Raw genomic sequence first — 20,755 nt, forward strand, 5'->3', positions numbered from 1 at the left:
TTGATTAAAATTTAGTTCAAAAGTCACAATTGATAAAAGATAAAATAAAGGTTAGAAAAGGTTACATAATAAGATATGGTAAGGCGACCTAGGTGTTTAGCTGGCCGATTGACTTTCTTCTCTTACACGATAGAGCGGTTTTCAATTGAGGGTCGTAAAACCAAAACCAAAACCAATTACTTAACAATGAGACTACTCAGCTCATCTCAAACCGTGGTAAAACTAAAACCAAAGTAATTGTCTGATTACGTTCGACACTCAATTGAAAACCACCCTATTACGTAATAAACTGCTAACACGATTACACTTGCGAAAAATAGTTAGTTGCCATCCCAAGAGCTGACCATTTTAAAAGCACTTAGAAACGTGTTGCCTTTTCAGGGGAATCAAGGCAAGGACATTACAGAAATGTCAGAAATACTTGGTGTGTTCACTGGTTGTACTCAAGGTTACTCGATAAACTTTTTAGTGTGACTCTTTCTTAATATGAAGGTTAACGCTAACGAAATGAAGGATATAAATTATATAAGTTATTGTAGAGTATTACATAAGTTATTAAATACAATAACTTATAAGAGAGGATGTATCTCTGCTCCATTTTCAACTCTTGGTGTAAAAAAGACACTTATTAGACTGATTGATTAAAAACCCAGGATGTAATGCCTAGTTTAATTTAAATCTGCTAAGCCAAATTAGACTGGTTGAGTGAGTGATTGCGTCGAAGAAACAGGCAGATATTATATATAGTTGTGAAAATATGTCAACTCTTTGTTAACCGAAGCAATCATATGAAGGTTAACCCTAATGCTAGCGCCGGGAAATGAAAATCAAGATAACAGTATCTTTACTTGATGATAAGATGAATTATGTAATTCCATATGAAAAAGTCCTTCTTTAAAGTGCCACTGAATCGAAATTTTCGTACTCTCTTTTATTATCCCAATCTATAGTTTCAAACGTGCTTAAAGTAATGGTGAACTTTATTTCTGTCAAATCCTAACGGAAAGTGCTTTTTTTAGCTGTTGAAGTCGACTTTTTGGAGCAAAACTGTGTCCGGGCTCTGGAACCGAGTTTAAGGACCTTGTGACGTCACTGGTTGTATTCACGCAAGAAGCGCTATAGATTCTTTCTTGTTTTCACTTGATTTATTCAAGTTTATTCTTCATATTGTCGATACCTACTAGTTTTCTACCTTGTAATTTCTGTCCAGCCTTGATAAGAAATACACATCATAAACGTTGGGGGGCGCCAGAGAGTGTCGATTCACCAAAATAAATGCTACAGATTAGAACAGCTCACTACACTTTTCGAACATCTTGAGTACTCGATTGGATGTTTCGAGGACGAGTGTGGCAACTTTTAAATCACGTCGTAAAGCCTAAACACGATATTTCGTCGTCTGTTTTCAGCCTAGTTCTGAAATTTGGATTCTCACGTTTATCTAAGGTCTATTAACAAGGTTCGAATATATCCTCGGCAACTTTTAATACTGCATTAAAAGCCGTAAGCGCATCAGCCATCCGCAAAATCACGAAGTTATTAACGCCGGGTCCACAAGCTTTGAGTCGAGTACTTCTTTGCACACAGAGGGCATCTTTTTATGATGCTAATAAGTGAGAGTTCTTGTGGTAGACAAAATGTATCTTCGAAAATTTGATCCGCAGCAGGGTTTGGTTTATCGACGCATACGTATCAGTGTAAACAAAGCGGGAATTTCGCTTCTCTTTTACACGTATCTCCCAATTGCAATATTTCACGGCCGATGGATTACTTTGAGTTCCTTAGCACATACTCATGTCTATGATCTTCATTTAATAGTATCCAAGTTCAAAACAATTCGTTAAAATGTCACTAGTTTACACTCCTTTCGAAGGTTTATTAAACAGAATTTGAACTAATTTGCATATATGACCTTTCGCCGCCGACATTGTCACGCTTTCTCTCGTTTCCTGAAAGCATACCTGCTGGGTCATGGCAGCTTAGTTTACCTTCGCTTAGTTTAAATTCGCTCCCTCATATAAAAGAAGAGGGTTTCTTAAATTGTTGCTGTTGTGATAACTTGTAGGATGTAGCAGATACAACTGGACTAAAGGTCATTGTGGCACAATTTCGTCCGCTGTGAAACTCACAAAGCGTCCGGTCTCCTCGAAGCGAAGCGACTCGAAAACTCGAAGCGTTGTTGCTGCGATTCGTGCAGCAGCAGTCCGGATATTATTTTCAAAAGCCGCTTCCTCTTGTTTTCATGTCTTTTTTACTTTATGAGTGTAGAGATTGTTTAATTGAGTGCTGGCCATTTCACCAAGAGTCCCGATCATTTTGCGATCTAAGAACTCCCACTCGTTTGCTTGCCTACATAAAATATCCTGCGAATATCCAATTAAATAGACTGGAAAGCCCCAGGATCGACTCTCGACCTCTTCATCTCTAAGGCTACTGTTATTATCTGCTTTACAGCTCTGAGATGTCCTTAAGATGTTTTTTGGGGGGGCTTCGAACAGTAATCTCTTCGCCCATAATCACTCTAAATTTTCAGCGCGCCATGAGAGTAATACAACCAGTGACGTCACTAGGCTGTTTTGGCCGCGCCAAAATGGCCGCCAATTTTGGGCTTAACCAGCCAACTTCGAACGGCTGAAAAAGCAGTTTTCGCTTACCGTATGCGAAAAAAAAGTTTGCAGTGTTTCCAAGTAAGGTTGAAACTTTATTACTAAGCAAAAATCTCACATACAAAAATTTCGTTACAGTGGCACTTTAAGGTTGCAGACAACTCTCCTGTACTTTTTGAATTCGTCGTTAATTCTAACGACTCACTTAAAACCAAAATAACAAATGTAGAAAGTGATAAACACGAACTTAAACTTACATAAACCGATTATACAACAATACGAAAAACGGCAAAAAAAAAAAAAAAAAAAAAAAAAAAAAAAAAATAGAAAGGAAAATACGAGATCACTTACAAGATCTGTATGGCACTCCGGAACTGACAATGACTGAATACAGCTAGAAAACTACGACGCTTTAAAACGGAATTTTGAAGCAAAAGAATAGACTTAACGAGGTTACGTGATAAACAATGGAAGATTACCTAACACGACGTGAAAAAACTAATTTACATTTAAAACCGCACGAAAAAGTAGGCAAAAATTAGCCTATAAACACAAAGACAAAAACAAAAAAGAAAAGGCGACCAAAAACGGAAAAATTTAACTCTTGTGGCTACAAAGGTAATTCCATGAATGTTTGCGTCATTACACTCGTTAGTCGATACCCCGAGGTGATTTTCATATCTCAAACTCGTTAATTATTCATGTCGTTGTTACCCAACCAAAACGCCTCATTCTGGTCAAGTGGATGAGTTTAGAAACCCAATAAAAAAAATAAAAAAAAAAACGAGTTGAAAACCGCAAGCGCTTGGAAACGATTTCAAACCCGTGTGTAAAATGGTTCTCAATCCGCATATTCATAGAGCAAGACCATCACATGAAGATGAACAACTTTATTTAATCACACAGAGTTACAATACACTTTAAAGCAAGCTTATTTACTGCTGACATTGGATGTAACGGTACAGTTGTTAAAGTCCCCAAAACAGAAAGAGCTATTCTTTTCTAAATTAAATTCTCCCTCATTGATTGCGACCTTGTCTTTTGGTTCGGTCTCAACCTTGCTTATACACTTCGGCCCCTAAAGTGGCACTTACATGGGAAACAACTTTCTCCTCCGGTTTTTATATTGGGTAGACTTAGGAATAGCGCTGGTCACACAAGTTTCCTCTTCTTAAGCTAGTTTAGGAGGTCTAAATCTGTACTCTGCCATCTGCATTGCGAAGCAACGTGCTCGCTCAGAGCACAGACAGTTAGGTAACAACGTGGCATCGAATGCAAATGAAATAATATCACAGTCCAGCAAGCAGCAATTAGGTGACAGGTTCACATTCCACGTCTCAAATAAAACATATTTAATGTCAGAAAACTTATTGTAATGATAATTCCTGCAAATTTTCTTTGTTGAAGAAGTAATTTCAAAAACTCGTGCTTCGGGTTTCAACAGGTTTCCAAACGCTCGAAAACAATAAAACCAAATGTTTTCTCGCCTTTGGAAACCGGTGAACAAACCCGAAGCACGAGTTTTTGAAATAGTACGTGAACAACGAAAACGTGTGGCTTGGTATGATAGACATCAAAGGGTTGCTGTTTGTTACAATGGGTTGTTGTTTGTTACATTAGGGTTCCTAGCTTATAATTGATTCAATTTTGGGTGTGACATTCAGGTTTAAAGCGGCATCCTCAGTGCTGAGGTCTCATTCACCCTGGTGATTTGGAAGAGAGCAGATCGAAAACAACAAGAGCTGTATTAGGCTAAAATCTTACTTGCGTCTACCATCATGGTAAGTGTTGCACGTTTCATTTTGACTGATGAATTTACTCTACTACTTATTCTGAACTGGTGACTGATGTCAGACTGATTCCAATCTCTTTCCGCAGAGTGTGATTAAACCAGAAATGAAAATCAAGCTGCGTATGGACGGTGCTGTAAACGGGCACAAGTTCGTCATTACAGGGGAAGGACGTGGCCAGCCTTTCGAGTAAGTAAAAGTTTGCAAATGTTTAATCATTGTGGTCAGTTTTACGGCACCCTTGCTTCGAGCATTGGTTAATTTTTTTTTTTCCATTGAACAAGATATGTAATATCGAGAATACGTCTAAAGCCGTATTTTAATCAGGATATCGCAGCAGATACATGGTTTATCTCTCTTTCCTTCGATTTTACGACCCTTGAGGTTACCGTACACCTTTTCAAGAGTTGTCTTACGTCCAAGCAATGTCGCGCGTCCAGTTTAAACTGTAGACACCTAAGCCCCTGGTGGGACCAGACTGCTAAGTGTCTAGTTATTTAACCTTTCCATACTTAGTTTATCAGGTAATTCCCGCCTTGTTTCTGAGTTGCTTTCTTTTCCCCTGTTTCTCTTTCTTTGCCACATAGTAAAGTTGGTCGTCGCGTCATTTGTGTCAAAGTATGCACCGTAAAAGTACGCACTATTCAAAAGAATGAGCAACCAATTAACTCGGTCAAAGGGAACTTCCTGTAATGTTTGCGTATAGATAATAGAGGGAAATGATAATTTTGTTAACTATTTTGGGGGGTTGACCCCGCACAAAGCCTGTCAGTATACAAAAGGCGGTTATGTGTGTTCACACAACCAACCAAGAGAAGCATTGCGATTGTAGTGTACACAATCAATGAGCATTAAACGAAAGATGGGCAGGGTCAAGGACCTTCCAACATAAATCTTAGCCAGTTTGTTTGTTTCCTTGATGTTTACCGACCTACCTAACCATTTCCCTCTATTCAAGTTTCTATAGTTTGGTGGTGTAAAAGAAAGCCACCAAATATTTACCAGGAAAGCAATAATCGTACGGTTCTGAAAGTTTGAGGTCAGACTGTCATAGTCAAAAGCAAATATTCAATTGTTTAATAAGGGCTTTATATAGTAACAGAACGCTGTTGATGAGAATTTCAGAACTATTCTTCGATTGTCATCAATGAACCAAAGTAACGAAGTCTATCTGGCGTCATTATCCAAGGACGTTGTAACAGAGAAACAAACAAAAAAATCTGCGCTGCATATGAACAGTTCCTTTTTTTTTTTTACGTTTTTGGTTTCTTGTTTGTGTTTTAGGGGAAAACAGACTATCACCCTGACAGTCGTAGATGGCGGACCTCTGCCTTTCGCTTTTGATATCTTGACAACAGCATTCGATTACGGCAACAGAGTATTCGCCAAATACCCAAAAGACATCCCAGACTATTTCAAGCAGTCGTTTCCTGAGGGGTTTTCTTGGGAACGAAGCATGACTTACGAAGACGGGGGCATTTGCATCGCCACAAATGACATAAAGTAAGTAAGATGTAGAGCTGATGGCTCTCGCTAAGAAGATTTATAGGAAATTTATAGGAACCAGCACAAAAAATTATTACGTGATACTTTCGTCGGAGAATTGCCATGCAAATTGTTATCCCAAGTCAGAGTATTCTGAAATTCTATCTACAAATCTTCGGAGCGATTGCGGTTTATTTAGTTCAGCTTTACAGTCCCTGTGGAATGAGTATGCTTCATCAATTAATTATTACAGGCTCGTGGAAACAGTCTTCCAGAGTTTAGAATCTGAAGAAGTTTGCACGATAAATGTGCAATAGATCTAAACAACTTATATGATAAAATCGCCAATAAAAGGTCATTTCATTGACATACTACGGAAATTCTTCACTACTCTTCACTATCTACTCCTCTTCTCTTCAGTTCAAAGCTGGCGCCAATATCCTTGTTTGACGTCAATAGCGCCAGTCTCCGTGTGCTTAGTAATCCCGACTTAATAAATTCATAAAAAAAACGCGGTTTTAACCAACAACACAACTGGTTGTGGCAATTTGTTCTATGCAATATAAGATTTAATCCCGCTAAAAATATATTTTGGAGTTATATAAACTTTAAGGCATTTTTCCAAAATAGTTCTCTCTGTGTATCATAAAAGGGAAGAAGAAAAAATTCGCCACTGGTTTTATCTGGTGTCATCTATTAAATTACATTGCTAAATATGTCTGTAAATGACGAAGTCTTCCTTTTATCTTTGCATGGTAACACTGACTATCTTTTATTTCTTTTTTATCAGAATGAAGAAAGACGTCGACAACTGTGACTGTTTTTTCTATGAAATTCGATTTGATGGGGTGAACTTTCCTGCCAATAGTCCAGTTATGCAGAAGAAGACCGTGAAATGGGAGCCATCCACTGAGGAAATGTATGTGCGTGATGGAGTGCTGAAGGGTGATGTTAACATGGCTCTGTTGCTTGAAGGAGGTGGCCATTACCGATGTGACTTAAAAACTACTTTCAAGTAAGTTTTTCTTTTTTATTATGCGTTTAAGATGTTGATGACTTACAATAAGGAGACATGAATAATTTCATCAAGACATGAATAAGTTTTAGTGGTCACTGTTACAGTGAAATCAGTGACCTTAGCTGCGACTTCTAGATTAGAGATGCCCCATGTGGGGATTGGTGTTGAACACTCCAAAAATATCTGAACCGCAAACACAAGATCACAAGTTAGTTATCCAGTGAACAACCTTGCCCAGGAGGGAATATTTATTTTTTTGTCAGGATAGTAAAATTCGGAAGGTGGCAACGATCAGGCTACAGTAGTAGTTTGCACTTTTGAAACAGTATTGTATTTGTTATATGCTGATACACTCAACCCAGTGTCACTAATTCGAGTTCCTTTGCTTCTTTGCATGCAGAGCTAAGAAGGTTGTCCAGATGCCAGACTATCACTTTGTCAATCACCGACTTGAGATAACATGGCATGACAAGGATTACGACAATGTTAAGCTGGATGAGCATGCAGAAGCTCATTCTGGGCTGCCAAGGCAGACCAAGTAAAGGCTTAACGAAAAGCCAAGGCGACAAAGAGTACAAGAAAGTAATATATATATATATTTCAATTGAAAGGCATTTCACTCGGAATTAGTATTTGATACTTTCAATTCAAGAATTTATTTTGCGATTTGCTAAGCACTAGCTTCATTGTTAAATTAAGTTAAAGACGGTTTAACATTTTTTCCGTATTACAACATAGACAAAGACGTCTTAAACCCAGTAGTGGTCAAGTACAAGTAAGAAAACTGTGGTGAGAATAAACTTGTAGTCGAAGCCAGGTTTTGCAGAGTTTCTTCTCATAGAGTAGTGGTTTTGGAAAGATTTTGAATTTTTCCGTCCCCTTCGTCGCACCTTAATTTTTTTGGTTTAAAACGGTAAAGTACAACAGGAATCACGCACTCATTCCTTTCTTTCTTTCCTTTTTAAACTTGGAAAATATTATTTTCCTAAGTTGTAGTGGTGAAGCGATTTCACTCCATCACTCCTTCTTCACTGGGTCACTTCCTGTTAGACATTTGAAACCTCGCGGGGGGGTGGGGGTGAGGAACTCGAATATGAAAAGGTCAGGGTTGTTCGTCGGAAAATTTGAATTTTACTCCCAAAGGAGACTAATATGGGAGTTGCTCGAGCCTATTAGACCCCTAAAAGATAGTACTTAAAACGGAATAGGTTCGATTTGCCAATGCAAATTTGTGGTGCTTATCAACAATCTAATGTCATGGCCCTCTGAAATTAAGTTTAAAACTTCATTAGTGGTATAACGGAGACGAGACAAGAAGTTGGATACTGATCCGATCGAAAATCGAAACTGAGCACTTTCTGTTGGGAAATACTACTGGCTCAGTTTTGATAATCACACTGCCGCAAAAGACGTAGTGAAAATTGCTTATTAACAGGCATTAACAACCTGCTTAGAATTTCGGACGATTTTAATATCGATAAAAAGTATCCGAAAATAAAATCTTTCGAAATTTTAAAGCGTCCGAAATTTTAAGTCTTTGAAATAATTACAGTATAGTATAAAACTTTAAGGTAGCACCAAAGCTCTTAGTTTTCATTATGGGCATGAAGCAAACTCTACTGATTTTAGACGCTGCTTGAGATTTATAACGGCTTGATAGAATTTTGGTTATTTTCTGATCGGTTTATCTCTAAAACCTTTGCTCGTCGACTCCGCCAAACAAAAGAAGCGAAGGCTATTAAACCGACAGATGTGTTTTGTTGGCAGAAAATGCTAATATCGGCTTTCTGTTGTCGAATGTTTCCATTTTCGGAAATATTTGCTCACCGAGAAAACTTCGCAGACACATACTGCAACTGATTAACTGAAGATTTGGTTGTCTTGTGTATATTTAAAAAAGTTGACTACGGAGCGTTTTAGGCTAAAGAATTAATTAGACATGCATACAAGCCAAGTGGCCCATCGGCCAGCGCTTATCTCCGGTTTCCGCAGCAGGAATCGACTAGGAGTAATTTTACTCCCCCCTGGATGGGATGCTAGTCCATCACAGGATTACCCCCAGCATTAATTCGCCGCTCCCACCGGGGTGTAGAGAGGAACTGCGAGAGTAAAGTGTCTTGTCCAAGAACACAGCACGATGTCCCCGGCCAGGGCTCCTCGATCCGGCGTCGAGCCCACTAATCATGAGCGATGTTAATTGAGTGTACTTTTAATATCAGAGGAAAATTGTTGGGTATTTGGGGAACATTGCGAGTATCATTCCAGTCTGGATAGACCAGAAAGAAATCTCAAATTGGCCTGTGAAGTTCACAAAATATATAATGAGTGGAATCCCAAGTTTTGGATCCTCCAAGGGAAATAAAAAAAATGGTTTGAAAAATCGGTTAGCTTGAGAAAGAAAAAAAAAGTAGAGAAGGGTAAACATTGCACAGGTGGTAATAAAAATTCATGACCCAAAAAATGTCGCAACGAACGACAAATCGTAAAATTTGAAGTTGTGCTCAACAATGTGCATCTTGCTGCAGTTCAAGGAAAATATAATATTCCTTGTTGGGGGCATTCAAACGACAATTTTCTATCAATCAATATAAACTTGCATTCTCTTGCATCACTGGCTGTCTGAAAAAACAACACACACTCATATCCACGTTTTATTTTTTTATTTTTTTTATTTTTTTATTGTTTGTTTTTACCCAAAGACAATTCTCGAAGCAATAGATGTCCAACAGTAGCGATTAAATGTAGACATGATGATAGATGTGAATGCAGCCATAACACTACTGGAGAAAAGACCTAAAAAAAATGGTCAAAAAAAAAAAAAAAATTCAGGTCTTTTTTTCAGTGGTGTTATGGCTGCATACGCACCGGTAACGCAAAAGTCATGGAGTTGAATCCCGTTCAGAGCTGAAAATTTTTTCAGGTCTTTTTTCCAGTTGTGTAATGGTTACATTCGCATCTATCATCATGTCCACACAATTCTCAAAGATAACAGTTTTCTGAGCTTTTGCTAACCAGCAGTGCCACAAAAGACACGAAGACAGACGATCCTTAGAAACATTTCTAATATTGTGGTTAACAGAAGCGAGCAGGAAGCCACAACTTTTATCACGTTCCGATGGTCCCAACAAATAAAAATGAGAGGATAAAAGACGGTGCTGCCATGATATACACTTTCATACAACTCGGTCTTGCAATAACCTGAGTAAGACTTTGGTAGGGAATGAGAAAGGAAAAATTCCAGGAAATCTAATTTTGTTTTCAAAGATCGAAATGCTTCGAATATAAGAATTAATTTGATCAGGTCCAAAAAAGATTTGTAGGTTAAGTAAACATTAAAGAAAAGAAGGCTGGGGTGAGTGACTTGCTGACTGACCGTGTGACATGTTTCCATTTTAAATCTTCCACCATTCACCATGCACGTTACAGTTTTAAACACAAACAGGAAGTGAAAAGCATGGGAACGAAAACAGATGAATTATTACTTACACTTACTGCAATCCTCACAAGCCACTAATCTATGATAAGATAAATCCACAGAACTTTGCTCCGACAACAGTTTAATTTTATTCTCATGTTAAAGGATGCCGCCCGTGTAGAGCGCCTTTTGGGGGAACTAGCCCAGTGAGCGAGGTACTCCTTGTCGTATAACAGCCAAAACACGTCCAATTGCAAGATGTATACTATCTAATATCTTACTTTCGATTCCTGACCCTTTTCCTTCTTCTCTGGATTACTCTTCTCAAAAAGTTCTTCTCTGTTATTCACTGACCCTATGCCTCCTTTTGAAAATCCGCCTCTCAAAATTGCTGATTATATGTATTTTCCAACGCTTAACCGAATTAAATGCATATACACTGCTAATCTTTCCTTAACAGCTATAAGCTCAAAATATTGCTAGCACATATTCATCACGTTATTTTAGTCATTAAAATTATTTTTCACTTATGTTCAACTTCTACCTAAAATCATTCAATACAGCTTTCTTTGGTAAGTAATAACACTAAATGTTACTAAGAACTATTTAACGCAGAGATCAAATAAACAGATCACGAGTCAATTTTCAACTGTACTATGATACTGTAAACAAGAGGCACACACAAATTGAGATAAATATCCTGAACTAAAACTGGATTGATATATCACATCACTACTTTATTCCCTGGAGTTCTTCAAGTAATGCATTTACTGGAAGTTGGAAAATCAACTAAAGAATATTCGTAATAACGGGTTTCAGAACCGAGTCATGATGGCCCAAAATGGACGGGGCAAAATTCCTCAAATCCATTATCGGTAATTACAGATCACGTAGAGAATCACACAACTTCATAAGCACTTTTTAAATCTTGAACCATTCTTGTTGTATTTTACTGTTTAAAACAAAGAAAAAGGTGAGAAGGAGCTTAAGGGGAAGCAAAGCAATTCAAAATCTTTCGATGCCAGTACTTTATGATAAGAGCACTCTACAAAACCTGGTTTTGACAACAAGCTTAGTCCTACTATTGTTTTCTTACTTGTATTTGACTACTACTGTAATTTCACAAAAAATGGAAGCTATCTTTCACAACGTTTGACTTTAAAGCTAGTGCTTCACAAATCCCAAAAGAAATCCTTGAATTGAAAGTATGAAACACTAATTCCGAGTAAATGGTTTTCAATTAGAAAAAAACCCCAACAACTTTTCTTCTGCTTGTTGTCGTCCTGGCTTTACGTTAAGCCTTTACTTTGCCGGCCTTGGCAGCCCAGAATGAGCTTCGGCATGCTCATATAGCTTCACCTTGTTGTAATCTTTGTCGTGGCTTAAAATCTCAATGCGATGGTCCACAAAGTGATAGTCTGGCAACTCGACAACCTTCTTAGCTCCGCAAAGGAGGAAATGAGCTCGAATTAGTGACACTGGGCTCGGTGCATCGATCAGCATATAACAAATACATTAACGTTTCAAAAGTGAAAACTCCTCGCACTTATTGTTGCCAGCTTCCGAAGTTAACTACCCTGACAAAAGTCAAGCTTATTTCATTGTAGGTAAGATTGTTTGCTGGGTAAATGATTGCATCTTGCCTTTGAGATTCAGATAGCTTTGAAGTCGTGTTCAACACCAATCCCGATATTAGTTGTCCATAATCCAGCAGTTGGAGCTACGGTCACTGATTCCACTATAACAGTGACCACTAAAACTTAGTCGTGTTTTGATGAACCTACTCACGTCTCCTTACTGTGAGTCATTAATATCTTAAACGCATAATAAAAAAGAGACACTTACTTGCAAGTAGTTTTGAAGTCACATCGGTAATGGCCACCTCCTTCAAGCAACAGAGCCATGTTAACATCACCCTTCAGCACTCCATCACGCACATACATTTTCTCAGTGGATGGCTCCCATTTCACGGTCTTCTTCTGCATAACTGGACTATTGACAGGAAAGTTCACCCCATCAAATCGGATTTCATAGAAAAAACACTCACGGTTGTCGACGTCTTTCTCCATTCTAATAAAAAAGAAACAAAACATAGTCTGTGTTACCATGCAAAGATAAAAGGAACACTTTGTCATTTACACGCATAGTTGGTAATATAATTTAACAGATGATACCAGATCAAACCAGCGGCGATTTTTCCCTTTTATGATACACAGAGATAACCATTTTCGAAAAATACCTGAAAGTGCATGCAACCCTAAAATCTTTATCATAAAGTACTGGCATCGAAAGATTTTGAATTGCTTTGCTTCCCCTTAAGCTCCTTCTCACCTTTTTCTTTGTTTTAAACAGTAAAATACAACAAGAATGGTTCAAGATTTAAAAAGTGCTTATGAAGTTGTGTGATTCTCTACGTGATCTGTAATTACCGATAATGGATTTGAGGAATTTTGCCCCGTCCATTTTGGGCCATCATGACTCGGTTCTGAAACCCGTTATTACGAATATTCTTTAGTTGATTTTCCAACTTCCAGTAAATGCATTACTTGAAGAACTCCAGGGAATAAAGTAGTGATGTGATATATCAATCCAGTTTTAGTTCAGGATATTTATCTCAATTTGTGTGTGCCTCTTGTTTACAGTATCATAGTACAGTTGAAAATTGACTCGTGATCTGTTTATTTGATCTCTGCGTTAAATAGTTCTTAGTAACATTTAGTGTTATTACTTACCAAAGAAAGCTGTATTGAATGATTTTAGGTAGAAGTTGAACATAAGTGAAAAATAATTTTAATGACTAAAATAACGTGATGAATATGTGCTAGCAATATTTTGAGCTTATAGCTGTTAAGGAAAGATTAGCAGTGTATATGCATTTAATTCGGTTAAGCGTTGGAAAATACATATAATCAGCAATTTTGAGAGGCGGATTTTCAAAAGGAGGCATAGGGTCAGTGAATAACAGAGAAGAACTTTTTGAGAAGAGTAATCCAGAGAAGAAGGAAAAGGGTCAGGAATCGAAAGTAAGATATTAGATAGTATACATCTTGCAATTGGACGTGTTTTGGCTGTTATACGACAAGGAGTACCTCGCTCACTGGGCTAGTTCCCCCAAAAGGCGCTCTACACGGGCGGCATCCTTTAACATGAGAATAAAATTAAACTGTTGTCGGAGCAAAGTTCTGTGGATTTATCTTATCATAGATTAGTGGCTTGTGAGGATTGCAGTAAGTGTAAGTAATAATTCATCTGTTTTCGTTCCCATGCTTTTCACTTCCTGTTTGTGTTTAAAACTGTAACGTGCATGGTGAATGGTGGAAGATTTAAAATGGAAACATGTCACACGGTCAGTCAGCAAGTCACTCACCCCAGCCTTCTTTTCTTTAATGTTTACTTAACCTACAAATCTTTTTTGGACCTGATCAAATTAATTCTTATATTCGAAGCATTTCGATCTTTGAAAACAAAATTAGATTTCCTGGAATTTTTCCTTTCTCATTCCCTACCAAAGTCTTACTCAGGTTATTGCAAGACCGAGTTGTATGAAAGTGTATATCATGGCAGCACCGTCTTTTATCCTCTCATTTTTATTTGTTGGGACCATCGGAACGTGATAAAAGTTGTGGCTTCCTGCTCGCTTCTGTTAACCACAATATTAGAAATGTTTCTAAGGATCGTCTGTCTTCGTGTCTTTTGTGGCACTGCTGGTTAGCAAAAGCTCAGAAAACTGTTATCTTTGAGAATTGTGTGGACATGATGATAGATGCGAATGTAACCATTACACAACTGGAAAAAAGACCTGAAAAAATTTTCAGCTCTGAACGGGATTCAACTCCATGACTTTTGCGTTACCGGTGCGTATGCAGCCATAACACCACTGAAAAAAAGACCTGAATTTTTTTTTTTTTTTTGACCATTTTTTTTAGGTCTTTTCTCCAGTAGTGTTATGGCTGCATTCACATCTATCATCATGTCTACATTTAATCGCTACTGTTGGACATCTATTGCTTCGAGAATTGTCTTTGGGTAAAAACAAACAATAAAAAAATAAAAAAAATAAAAAAATAAAACGTGGATATGAGTGTGTGTTGTTTTTTCAGACAGCCAGTGATGCAAGAGAATGCAAGTTTATATTGATTGATAGAAAATTGTCGTTTGAATGCCCCCAACAAGGAATATTATATTTTCCTTGAACTGCAGCAAGATGCACATTGTTGAGCACAACTTCAAATTTTACGATTTGTCGTTCGTTGCGACATTTTTTGGGTCATGAATTTTTATTACCACCTGTGCAATGTTTACCCTTCTCTACTTTTTTTTTCTTTCTCAAGCTAACCGATTTTTCAAACCATTTTTTTTATTTCCCTTGGAGGATCCAAAACTTGGGATTCCACTCATTATATATTTTGTGAACTTCACAGGCCAATTTGAGATTTCTTTCTGGTCTATCCAGACTGGAATGATACTCGCAATGTTCCCCAAATACCCAACAATTTTCCTCTGATATTAAAAGTACACTCAATTAACATCGCTCATGATTAGTGGGCTCGACGCCGGATCGAGGAGCCCTGGCCGGGGACATCGTGCTGTGTTCTTGGACAAGACACTTTACTCTCGCAGTTCCTCTCTACACCCCGGTGGGAGCGGCGAATTAATGCTGGGGGTAATCCTGTGATGGACTAGCATCCCATCCAGGGGGGAGTAAAATTACTCCTAGTCGATTCCTGCTGCGGAAACCGGAGATAAGCGCTGGCCGATGGGCCACTTGGCTTGTATGCATGTCTAATTAATTCTTTAGCCTAAAACGCTCCGTAGTCAACTTTTTTAAATATACACAAGACAACCAAATCTTCAGTTAATCAGTTGCAGTATGTGTCTGCGAAGTTTTCTCGGTGAGCAAATATTTCCGAAAATGGAAACATTCGACAACAGAAAGCCGATATTAGCATTTTCTGCCAACAAAACACATCTGTCGGTTTAATAGCCTTCGCTTCTTTTGTTTGGCGGAGTCGACGAGCAAAGGTTTTAGAGATAAACCGATCAGAAAATAACCAAAATTCTATCAAGCCGTTATAAATCTCAAGCAGCGTCTAAAATCAGTAGAGTTTGCTTCATGCCCATAATGAAAACTAAGAGCTTTGGTGCTACCTTAAAGTTTTATACTATACTGTAATTATTTCAAAGACTTAAAATTTCGGACGCTTTAAAATTTCGAAAGATTTTATTTTCGGATACTTTTTATCGATATTAAAATCGTCCGAAATTCTAAGCAGGTTGTTAATGCCTGTTAATAAGCAATTTTCACTACGTCTTTTGCGGCAGTGTGATTATCAAAACTGAGCCAGTAGTATTTCCCAACAGAAAGTGCTCAGTTTCGATTTTCGATCGGATCAGTATCCAACTTCTTGTCTCGTCTCCGTTATACCACTAATGAAGTTTTAAACTTAATTTCAGAGGGCCATGACATTAGATTGTTGATAAGCACCACAAATTTGCATTGGCAAATCGAACCTATTCCGTTTTAAGTACTATCTTTTAGGGGTCTAATAGGCTCGAGCAACTCCCATATTAGTCTCCTTTGGGAGTAAAATTCAAATTTTCCGACGAACAACCCTGACCTTTTCATATTCGAGTTCCTCACCCCCACCCCCCCGCGAGGTTTCAAATGTCTAACAGGAAGTGACCCAGTGAAGAAGGAGTGATGGAGTGAAATCGCTTCACCACTACAACTTAGGAAAATAATATTTTCCAAGTTTAAAAAGGAAAGAAAGAAAGGAATGAGTGCGTGATTCCTGTTGTACTTTACCGTTTTAAACCAAAAAAATTAAGGTGCGACGAAGGGGACGGAAAAATTCAAAATCTTTCCAAAACCACTACTCTATGAGAAGAAACTCTGCAAAACCTGGCTTCGACTACAAGTTTATTCTCACCACAGTTTTCTTACTTGTACTTGACCACTACTGGGTTTAAGACGTCTTTGTCTATGTTGTAATACGGAAAAAATGTTAAACCGTCTTTAACTTAATTTAACAATGAAGCTAGTGCTTAGCAAATCGCAAAATAAATTCTTGAATTGAAAGTATCAAATACTAATTCCGAGTGAAATGCCTTTCAATTGAAATATATATATATATTACTTTCTTGTACTCTTTGTCGCCTTGGCTTTTCGTTAAGCCTTTACTTGGTCTGCCTTGGCAGCCCAGAATGAGCTTCTGCATGCTCATCCAGCTTAACATTGTCGTAATCCTTGTCATGCCATGTTATCTCAAGTCGGTGATTGACAAAGTGATAGTCTGGCATCTGGACAACCTTCTTAGCTCTGCATGCAAAGAAGCAAAGGAACTCGAATTAGTGACACTGGGTTGAGTGTATCAGCATATAACAAATACAATACTGTTTCAAAAGTGCAAACTACTACTGTAGCCTGATCGTTGCCACCTTCCGAATTTTACTATCCTGACAAAAAAATAAATATTCCCTCCTGGGCAAGGTTGTTCACTGGATAACTAACTTGTGATCTTGTGTTTGCGGTTCAGATATTTTTGGAGTGTTCAACACCAATCCCCACATGGGGCATCTCTAATCTAGAAGTCGCAGCTAAGGTCACTGATTTCACTGTAACAGTGACCACTAAAACTTATTCATGTCTTGATGAAATTATTCATGTCTCCTTATTGTAAGTCATCAACATCTTAAACGCATAATAAAAAAGAAAAACTTACTTGAAAGTAGTTTTTAAGTCACATCGGTAATGGCCACCTCCTTCAAGCAACAGAGCCATGTTAACATCACCCTTCAGCACTCCATCACGCACATACATTTCCTCAGTGGATGGCTCCCATTTCACGGTCTTCTTCTGCATAACTGGACTATTGGCAGGAAAGTTCACCCCATCAAATCGAATTTCATAGAAAAAACAGTCACAGTTGTCGACGTCTTTCTTCATTCTGATAAAAAAGAAATAAAAGATAGTCAGTGTTACCATGCAAAGATAAAAGGAAGACTTCGTCATTTACAGACATATTTAGCAATGTAATTTAATAGATGACACCAGATAAAACCAGTGGCGAATTTTTTCTTCTTCCCTTTTATGATACACAGAGAGAACTATTTTGGAAAAATGCCTTAAAGTTTATATAACTCCAAAATATATTTTTAGCGGGATTAAATCTTATTTTGCATAGAACAAATTGCCACAACCAGTTGTGTTGTTGGTTAAAACCGCGTTTTTTTTTATGAATTTATTAAGTCGGGATTACTAAGCACACGGAGACTGGCGCTATTGACGTCAAACAAGGATATTGGCGCCAGCTTTGAACTGAAGAGAAGAGGAGTAGATAGTGAAGAGTAGTGAAGAATTTCCGTAGTATGTCAATGAAATGACCTTTTATTGGCGATTTTATCATATAAGTTGTTTAGATCTATTGCACATTTATCGTGCAAACTTCTTCAGATTCTAAACTCTGGAAGACTGTTTCCACGAGCCTGTAATAATTAATTGATGAAGCATACTCATTCCACAGGGACTGTAAAGCTGAACTAAATAAACCGCAATCGCTCCGAAGATTTGTAGATAGAATTTCAGAATACTCTGACTTGGGATAACAATTTGCATGGCAATTCTCCGACGAAAGTATCACGTAATAATTTTTTGTGCTGGTTCCTATAAATTTCCTATAAATCTTCTTAGCGAGAGCCATCAGCTCTACATCTTACTTACTTTATGTCATTTGTGGCGATGCAAATGCCCCCGTCTTCGTAAGTCATGCTTCGTTCCCAAGAAAACCCCTCAGGAAACGACTGCTTGAAATAGTCTGGGATGTCTTTTGGGTATTTGGCGAATACTCTGTTGCCGTAATCGAATGCTGTTGTCAAGATATCAAAAGCGAAAGGCAGAGGTCCGCCATCTACGACTGTCAGGGTGATAGTCTGTTTTCCCCTAAAACACAAACAAGAAACCAAAAAACGTAAAAAAAAAAAAAAAACTGTTCATATGCAGCGCAGATTTTTTTGTTTGTTTCTCTGTTACAATGTCCTTGGATAATGACGCCAGATAGACTTCGTTACTTTGGTTCATTGATGACAATCGAAGAATAGTTCTGAAATTCTCATCAACAGCATTCTGTTACTATATAAAGCCCTTATTAAACAAGTGAATATTTGCTTTTGACTATGACAGTCTGACCTCAAACTTTCAGAACTGTACGATTATTGCTTTCCTGGTAAATATTTGGTGGCTTTCTTTTACACCGCCAAACTATAGAAACTTGAATAGAGGGAAATGGTTAGGTAGGTCGGTAAACATCAAGGAAACAAACAAACTGGCTAAGATTTATGTTGGAAGGTCCTTGACCCTGCCCATCTTTCGTTTAATGCTCATTGATTGTGTACACTACAATCGCAATGCTTCTCTTGGTTGGTTGTGTGAACACACATAACCGCCTTTTGTATACTGCCAGGTTTTGTGCGGGGTCAACCCCCCAAAATAGTTAACAAAATTATCATTTCCCTCTATTATCTATACGCAAACATTACAGGAAGTTCCCTTTGACCGAGTTAATTGGTTGCTCATTCTTTTGAATAGTGCGTACTTTTACGGTGCATACTTTGACACAAATGACGCGACGACCAACTTTACTATGTGGCAAAGAAAGAGAAACAGGGGAAAAGAAAACAACTCAGAAACAAGGCGGGAATTACCTGATAAACTAAGTATGGAAAGGTTAAATAACTAGACACTTAGCAGTCTGGTCCCACCAGGGGCTTAGGTGTCTACAGTTTAAACTGGACGCGCGACATTGCTTGGACGTAAGACAACTCTTGAAAGGTGTACGGTAACCTCAAGGGTCGTAAAATCGAAGGAAAGAGAGATAAACCATGTATCTGCTGCGATATCCTGATTAAAATACGGCTTTAGACGTATTCTCGATATTACATATCTTGTTCAATGGAAAAAAAAAAATTAACCAATGCTCGAAGCAAGGGTGCCGTAAAACTGACCACAATGATTAAACATTTGCAAACTTTTACTTACTCGAAGGGCTGGCCACTTCCTTCCCCTGTAATGACGAACTTGTGCCCGTTTACAGCACCGTCCATACGCAGCTTGATTTTCATTTCTGGTTTAATCACACTCTGCGGAAAGAGATTGGAATCAGTCTGACATCAGTCACCAGTTCAGAATAAGCAGTAGAGTAAATTCATCAGTCAAAATGAAACGTGCAACACTTACCATGATGGTAGACGCAAGTAAGATTTTAGCCTAATACAGCTCTTGTTGTTTTCGATCTGCTCTCTTCCAAATCACCAGGGTGAATGAGACCTCAGCACTGAGGATGCTGCTTTAAACCTGAATGTCACACCCAAAATTGAATCAATTATAAGCTAGGAACCCTAATGTAACAAACAACAACCCATTGTAACAAACAGCAACCCTTTGATGTCTATCATACCAAGCCACACGTTTTCGTTGTTCACGTACTATTTCAAAAACTCGTGCTTCGGGTTTGTTCACCGGTTTCCAAAGGCGAGAAAACATTTGGTTTTATTGTTTTCGAGCGTTTGGAAACCTGTTGAAACCCGAAGCACGAGTTTTTGAAATTACTTCTTCAACAAAGAAAATTTGCAGGAATTATCATTACAATAAGTTTTCTGACATTAAATATGTTTTATTTGAGACGTGGAATGTGAACCTGTCACCTAATTGCTGCTTGCTGGACTGTGATATTATTTCATTTGCATTCGATGCCACGTTGTTACCTAACTGTCTGTGCTCTGAGCGAGCACGTTGCTTCGCAATGCAGATGGCAGAGTACAGATTTAGACCTCCTAAACTAGCTTAAGAAGAGGAAACTTGTGTGACCAGCGCTATTCCTAAGTCTACCCAATATAAAAACCGGAGGAGAAAGTTGTTTCCCATGTAAGTGCCACTTTAGGGGCCGAAGTGTATAAGCAAGGTTGAGACCGAACCAAAAGACAAGGTCGCAATCAATGAGGGAGAATTTAATTTAGAAAAGAATAGCTCTTTCTGTTTTGGGGACTTTAACAACTGTACCGTTACATCCAATGTCAGCAGTAAATAAGCTTGCTTTAAAGTGTATTGTAACTCTGTGTGATTAAATAAAGTTGTTCATCTTCATGTGATGGTCTTGCTCTATGAATATGCGGATTGAGAACCATTTTACACACGGGTTTGAAATCGTTTCCAAGCACTTGCGGTTTTCAACTCGTTTTTTTTTTTATTTTTTTTATTGGGTTTCTAAACTCATCCACTTGACCAGAATGAGGCGTTTTGGTTGGGTAACAACGACATGAATAATTAACGAGTTTGAGATATGAAAATCACCTCGGGGTATCGACTAACGAGTGTAATGACGCAAACATTCATGGAATTACCTTTGTAGCCACAAGAGTTAAATTTTTCCGTTTTTGGTCGCCTTTT

General features: G+C 38.0%; 2 protein-coding genes and 1 long non-coding RNA gene across 4 annotated transcripts; 2 read left to right on the top strand and 1 right to left on the bottom strand.

Moving 5' to 3' along the window:
* Positions 1 to 372: 372 nt before the first annotated feature.
* On the top strand, positions 373 to 2,892 carry LOC149113377 (uncharacterized). Its single transcript, XR_016206795.1, has 2 exons — positions 373 to 899; positions 2,757 to 2,892. It is a non-coding gene; the product is annotated as an uncharacterized LOC149113377 (long non-coding RNA).
* Positions 2,893 to 4,277: 1,385 nt separating this feature from the next.
* On the top strand, positions 4,278 to 7,711 carry LOC149113378 (GFP-like fluorescent chromoprotein cFP484). Of its 2 annotated transcripts, XM_089288266.1 has the most exons (5): positions 4,278 to 4,387; positions 4,485 to 4,585; positions 5,681 to 5,899; positions 6,672 to 6,896; positions 7,300 to 7,711. In XM_089288266.1, the coding sequence occupies exons 1-5, from the start codon at positions 4,385 to 4,387 to the stop codon at positions 7,439 to 7,441; spliced, it is 690 nt and encodes a 229-aa protein (XP_089144392.1). In that variant the 5' UTR covers positions 4,278 to 4,384; the 3' UTR covers positions 7,442 to 7,711. The 2 variants fall into 2 exon arrangements, with proteins under 2 accessions (XP_089144392.1, XP_089144391.1); XM_089288265.1 differs by lacking the exons at positions 4,278 to 4,387; positions 4,485 to 4,585 and having other exon boundaries at positions 5,529 to 5,899.
* An 8,510-nt stretch (positions 7,712 to 16,221) lies between these two features.
* On the bottom strand, positions 16,222 to 19,672 carry LOC149113379 (GFP-like fluorescent chromoprotein cFP484). Its single transcript, XM_089288267.1, has 5 exons — positions 19,547 to 19,672; positions 19,349 to 19,449; positions 18,035 to 18,253; positions 17,037 to 17,261; positions 16,222 to 16,633 (listed from the first exon to the last, which is right to left on the bottom strand). The coding sequence occupies exons 1-5, from the start codon at positions 19,547 to 19,549 to the stop codon at positions 16,492 to 16,494; spliced, it is 690 nt and encodes a 229-aa protein (XP_089144393.1). The 5' UTR covers positions 19,550 to 19,672; the 3' UTR covers positions 16,222 to 16,491.
* Between the last annotated feature and the right edge of the window lie 1,083 nt (positions 19,673 to 20,755).

The sequence above is a fragment of the Orbicella faveolata genome, unplaced genomic scaffold (genome assembly GCF_042242905.1).
Source record: "Orbicella faveolata isolate gen_17 unplaced genomic scaffold, um_ofav_v1 contig_15, whole genome shotgun sequence".
Taxonomy (NCBI): Eukaryota; Metazoa; Cnidaria; class Anthozoa; order Scleractinia; family Merulinidae; genus Orbicella; species Orbicella faveolata.

Excerpts from the sequence above, each read along its gene's own strand:
- LOC149113378 (XM_089288265.1), top strand. The coding sequence starts at position 5,544 with ATGAACCAAAGTAACGAAGTCTATCTGGCGTCATTATCCAAGGACGTT. Across the intron at positions 5,900-6,671 it reads ATCGCCACAAATGACATAAA|AATGAAGAAAGACGTCGACA; the intron begins GTAAGTAAGATG and ends CTTTTTTATCAG. Across the intron at positions 6,897-7,299 it reads GACTTAAAAACTACTTTCAA|AGCTAAGAAGGTTGTCCAGA; the intron begins GTAAGTTTTTCT and ends CTTTGCATGCAG.
- LOC149113379 (XM_089288267.1), bottom strand. Across the intron at positions 18,254-19,348 it reads GGAAGTGGCCAGCCCTTCGA|GGGAAAACAGACTATCACCC; the intron begins GTAAGTAAAAGT and ends TTTGTGTTTTAG. Across the intron at positions 16,634-17,036 it reads GACTTAAAAACTACTTTCAA|AGCTAAGAAGGTTGTCCAGA; the intron begins GTAAGTTTTTCT and ends CTTTGCATGCAG.